At 40.3% G+C, this 6,118-nt stretch overlaps 1 protein-coding gene across 1 annotated transcript; it reads left to right on the plus strand.

Annotated features, from left to right (window-relative positions):
• Positions 1 to 431: 431 nt before the first annotated feature.
• LOC124520747 (olfactory receptor 2V2) lies at positions 432 to 1,379 on the plus strand. The gene has a single exon (XM_047091845.1). The coding sequence runs from the start codon at positions 432 to 434 to the stop codon at positions 1,377 to 1,379; it is 948 nt and encodes a 315-aa protein (XP_046947801.1).
• The last annotated feature ends 4,739 nt before the right edge of the window (positions 1,380 to 6,118 follow it).

Consider the following 6,118-nt stretch of genomic DNA (forward strand, 5'->3'; position numbering starts at 1 on the left):
AAAGATATACAGGTTAAAGAGCAGCTCAAGCTTCATACAATTCCTTTTCCATTGTGCATATAAATGGTCTTTTGGACTGAGATGTACAGTCCTGCTTGAGATAGTTTACCAAGTCTGTGTGATATCATAAAAGATTCAGTATCATATGATAAAGCCAAGATTTTGCTTGCAGAAATGATAAATTCTTCCTAGTAAAGATATACACAAATACAGATACTTGGTCCATGCTATAAACTAGGATGACTTTTATTGCTGTTAGATGGAAATATGAAGGAGTGTCCTTCCTATGTCTCAAAGCTTATGTTAAAGTTTCATGAGTTACAAACAAAACAGGTGGTTGAAGATGTAGAATGCAGAGGTAATATAGAAATATCAGTCAATCCAATATTTTTTGTCCACACTGTTAGGTGACCAGAAACATCAACTAAACCATGGAGATATGGTTGAATCAATCATCCACAGATGACTTCATCCTCTTGGGCATTTTTTCTCACAGTCCAACTGACCTTGTCCTCTTCTCTGTTGTTATGGTGGTCTTCACAGTGGCCCTCTGTGGTAATGTCCTCCTCCTCTTCCTCATCTATGGAGATCCTCAACTTCACACACCCATGTACTTCTTCCTCAGTCAGCTCTCCCTCATGGACCTCATATTGGTCTGTACCAATGTGCCGAAGATGGTGGTCAATTTCCTGACTGGCAGGAAGTCCATCTCCTTTGTGGGTTGTGGCATACAAATTGGCCTCTTTGTGTGTCTTGTGGGATCTGAAGGGTTCTTGCTGGGATTCATGGCTTATGACCGCTATGTAGCCATTAGCCACCCACTTCACTATCCTGTCCTCATGAGTCAGAGGGTCTGTCTTCAAATTGTTGGGAGCTCCTGGGCCTTTGGGATAATAGATGGTGTGATACAGATGGTGGTAGTAATGACTTTCCCATACTGTGGCTTGAGAGAAGTGAACCACTTCTTTTGTGAGATGCTTTCCTTGTTGAAACTAGCCTGTATAGACACATCCATTTTTGAGAATGTGATATATGCTTGCTGTGTCTTCATGCTGTTTCTTCCCTTCTCAATCACCGTGGCCTCCTATGCTTTCATCCTGAGGGCTGTGCTCCTCATGCGCTCTGCTCAGGCAGGCAAGAAGGCTCTGGCCACCTGTTCCTCTCACCTAACAGCTGTCTCCCTCTTCTACGGGGCAGCCATGTTCATCTACCTGAGGCCTCGGCGCTACCGGGTGCCTAGTCATGACAAGGTGGTCTCTATTTTCTACACAGTCCTTACTCCTATGCTCAACCCCCTCATTTATAGCTTGAGAAACCGCGATGTGATGAGGGCCCTAAGGAAGGGGCTGGACCATTGCAGGATTAGCAGCCAGCACTGAACACAACACAGGGCATCGTGTGTCTGGCCGTGTCATCTCCTTGTTCTGTAAATTCGGGTAAATAATCTTTGTGTGAGGCTCTGTTTCCTCATTAATAGTGATGATCAGGGTCACCTAGATGGCTCAGTTGGTTAAGTGTCCAACTGTTGATTATCAGCTCAGGTCATGATCTCACTAGTTCATGAGATCAAGCCCCACCTCCAGCTCTGTGCTTGAGATTCTCTCTCTGCCCTCCCCAACTGTGCTCTCTCTCTCTCTCTCTCTCTGTATCTCAAAATAAATAAATGAACATTAAAAATGTTTAATAAAATGAAATAAAAATGGTGATGATCATGACACCTGAAGGCTTGGGGATGTCTTTTTAAACCCTAAACCCTCTCTATGTCTAGTGAAAAACCAGCTTTTTTTTAACCCAATATTTTGTGAGTTATTTCACTTTTAAAATACATTACACTGGAATATAGGACTTTTTAAATTCAAGCACTGTGCAGAAGTAAGTCATTGGAATCATTAGCACTTATTATTTAAAACTGGAATTATTCTCTATCAGAGGCTGCCCTGAGCTTAATTTCTTAACTCTTATTGCTAATCTCTACCATTGAATTCAGAACCTACTATATGCCAGGCAACATACTATGTTCCATATGTGTATATATAGATACCATTTGTCTCTGATTTATATAAGGTCTCACACTAGTGTCTTAGATGAAAAACAAGCTTATAAAATTCTCTTTAGAGAGTGCTCCCCCTTGACGTCTGGAACTGGGAAACTTTTTTTTAACATATAAGTGGGGTTTTTTGGCTTTTTAAGTTTTTAATTCCAGTTAGTTCATGTGCAGTGTTACATTAGTTTCAGGTGTACAATATAGTAATTCAACACTTCCATACATTACCCTGTGCTCATCACAAGTGCACTCCTTAATCCCCATCATCTATTTCATCCACCACCACCACCACCCCCATAACTATCAGCTTGTTCCCTATAGTTAAGAGTGTTTCTTGATTTCTCTAAGAGTCTGTTTCTTGATTTGTTTTTTCTTTTGCTTGTTTGTTTAATTTCCTAAATTCCACATATGAGTGAAATCATATATTTGTCTTTCTCTGACTGACTTATTTCACTTAGCTTTATAGTCTCTAGCTCCATTAATGTCATTGCAAATGGCAAGATGTCTTTCTTTTTTATGGCTGAATAGAATTTCATTTATATATACCACATCTTTATCCATTCCTCTATCGATGGACATTTGGGCTGCTTCTATATCTTGGCTATTGTAGATATGCTAATATAAACATTGGGGGGCATGTATCCCTTTGAATTAGTATTTTTGTATTTTTTGGGCAGGTACCTAGTGCTGCAGTTGCTCAATCATAAGGTAATTCTACTTTTAACTTATTTTTCAATGAATTTATTGTCAAATTAGCTAATATACAGAGTATACAGTGTGCTCTTGGCCTCAGGAGTAGATGCCCATGATTCATCACTTACGTACAACACCCAGTGCTCATGCCAACAAGTGCTCTCCTCAACTTTTTGAGGAACCTCCTTACTGTTTTCCAGAATGATTGCACCAATTTGTATTCCCACCAATGGTGCAAGAGTGTTCCTTTATCTCCACATCCTCGCCAACACCTGTTGTTTCTTGTATTGGTGATTTTAGCCATTCTGATAGATGTGAGATGATATCACATTATAATTTTGATTTGCATTTCCCATTGGTAAGTAATGATGAACATAATTTCATGTGTCTGTTTGCCATCTGTATGTCTTCTTTGGAGAAATGTCCGTTCGTGTCTTCTGCTCATTTTTAACAGATTATTTTTGTGACCAGGAACTCTACACAGATTTATTGAAGTCTTTATATTCTTTAAAGAATAAAGTGCAAAGTCTTTGGGATTCTTGGGGAAAGGGGTAAAGACTCACTTATTGTCTGGCACATAAGAAATATACAGGAAAGTGCTCTCTATATAATCCTCCAGCAAAATTAGCCACTTTTTATCACTTCAGTTTCTGTAACTGGAAAACTCAGTACACTGTTTTCCCATGGGAAGTTATGTTTGGAATATAAATGCCAGAATTTTATTTTTATTTGAAAATATATTTTCAAATATCTATATTTAAGTTATAGGTGTTATTTTTACCCATCCATTTAAACTCTGTACAGCTTATGTACACATTTGTAATAAAACTATCTTTTTCTGGGAAAAAATATTCTTTGTTGCATGCAGGGAAAAAAAGAGAGGACTGTTTGGGTTCTGGAAGTTGGACTAAACCACAGGAAGTCATTTGCTCAGTTTTCAGGCTTGAAGAGAATGGAGGGCAGCAACTCTAATAGTAACTACAATTCTTAGGACCTACCATGGGGAGGCAACTTTAGATTGTCTATTCACTTTAATTTCACTACAAACATTTTGTGAACACTATTATATGCCTCTTACAGGCAAGGACACTTGGGCTCAGACAATTTAAGTCCCTTACCTTACCCTCATTCCTCAGTTCTCTCCACCTCTCCCTGAGACAGAGTCTGTTTGTTGGAGCACCTGAGATCCGCAGAGTACTTTGCAGGAGGTTCCCTTCCCTTGGAATTTAATTGCCAGACATTGGCGACAGAGATGTGACAGAGGAGAGGTCTCCAAGGATTTGTGAAAATACGAGCAACTTTCCTTAATCTCAGCAGAGTGAAGAACAGTGGGTGCAAATAGGCGTGTCAGGGAATAAAACCTCTCAGCTGGGCGCTGGACCTGGCTCAGTGAGTGTTTCTTCCACCAGTGAGGCTCTGTTTCCTCATTGCTCATTCCTCAATCTTAGCATTTCTTCAAAACCTTTACACAGCCTTTGTGAGAGGCATTATTTCCTGCTTGTGGAAATATTTGCAGTGCCCAAAATACCTCAGTTAACACCCTTTTTCATGGGATATGAGGAGATTCTGGAGTATTCACCACACAAGACTTTTCTCTTGGAAATTTCTCTTCTCTCCCTTTCTTAGGTCCCTCCTTCTGTTTCAGTCCCATTTCCTTCAAGAATATGGAGGTGCACTGGCTTTCCTTCACTGACACCCTGTTGCAGACCTACCTGACTAATCAGAGCAGCCCTCGCTTGGTGAATTCTGCTCTCCAAGGGCATATGGCTCTAGATGGGACCTGCCCTCCTGACTCCCCAGCTCTTCCTGGTGCCATTGATTAGGATGTTTTCATTAAGGGCCTTCCTTTCTATTATTTTGTATGAACATTTTATTTTATTTTATTTTTTAATATGAAATTTATTGTCAAATTGGTTTCCATACAACACCCATCGATCATCCCAACAGGTGGCCTCCTCAATACCCATCACCCACCCTCCCCTCCCTCCCACCCACCATCAACCCTCAGTTTGTTCTCAATTTTTATTTTTTTAATATGAATTTATTGTCAAATTGGTTTCCATACAACACCCAGTGAAGATCCCAAAAGGTACCCTCCTCAATACCCATCACCCACCCTCCCCTCCCTCCCACCCCCCATCAACCCTCAGTTTATTCTCCGTTTTTAGGAGTCTCTCATGGTTTGGCTCTCTCCCTCTCTAACATTTTTTTTCCTTCTCCTCCCCCATGGTCTTCTGTTAAGTTTTTCAGGATCCACATAAGAGTGAAAAGATTTGGTATCTGTCTTTCTCTGTATGGCTTATTTCACTTAGCATAACACTCTCCACTTCCATCCACATTACTACCAAAGGCCATATTTCATTCTTTCTCATTGCCATGTAGTATTGCATTGTGTATATAAACCACAATTTCTTTATCCATTCATCAGTTGATGGACATTTAGGCTATTTCCATAATTTGGCTATTGTTGAAAGTGCTGTTATAAACATTGGGGGTACAAGTGCCCCTATGCATCAGCACTCCTGTATCCCTTGGGTAAATTCCTAGCAGTGCTATTGCTGGGTCATAGAGTAGTTTTACTTTTAATTTTTTGAGGAACATCCACACTGTTTGCCAGAGTGACTGCACCAGTTTGCATTCCCACCAACAGTGCAAGAGGGTTCCCGTTTCTCCACATCCTCACCAGCGTCTATAGTCTCCTGATTTGTTCATTTTGGCCACTCTGACTGGCGTGAGGTGGTATCTCAGTGTGGTTTTGATTTGTATTTCCCTGATGAGGAGCGACGTTGAGCATCTTTTCATGTGCCTGTTGGCCATCAGGATGTCTTCTTTAGAGGAGTGTCTATTCATGTCTTCTGCGCATTTCTTCACTGGATTATTTGTTTTTCAGGTGTGGAGTTTGGTGAGTTCTGTATAGATTTTGGATACTAGCCTTTTGTCTCGTACGTCATTTGCAAATATCTTTTCCCATTCTGTCAGTTGCCTTTTAGTTTTGTTGATTGTTTCCTTTGCAGTGCAGAAACTTTTATCTTCGTGAGGTCCCAATAGTTCATTTTTGCTTTTAATTCCCTTGCCTTTTGGGATGTGTCAAGTAAGAAATTGCTGCGGCTGAAGCCAGAGAGGTTTTTTCCTGCTTTCCCCTCTAGGGTTTTGATGGTTTCCTTGTCTCACATTCAGGTCCTTTATCCATTTTGAGTTTATTTTTGTGTATGGTGTAAGAAAGTGGTCTAGTTTCATTCTTTTGCGTGTTGCTGTCCAGTTCTCCCAGCACCATTTGTTAAAGAGACTGTCTTTTTTCTATTGGATATTCTTTCCTTCTTTGTCAAACATTAGTTGGCCATACTTTTGTGGGTCCAATACTGGAGTCTATATTCTATTCCA

Source organism: Lynx rufus, unplaced genomic scaffold (genome assembly GCF_022079265.1).
Source record: "Lynx rufus isolate CCGP_SWC_20201006 ecotype Redwood Valley unplaced genomic scaffold, mLynRuf1.p SCAF_1, whole genome shotgun sequence".
Taxonomy (NCBI): Eukaryota; Metazoa; Chordata; class Mammalia; order Carnivora; family Felidae; genus Lynx; species Lynx rufus.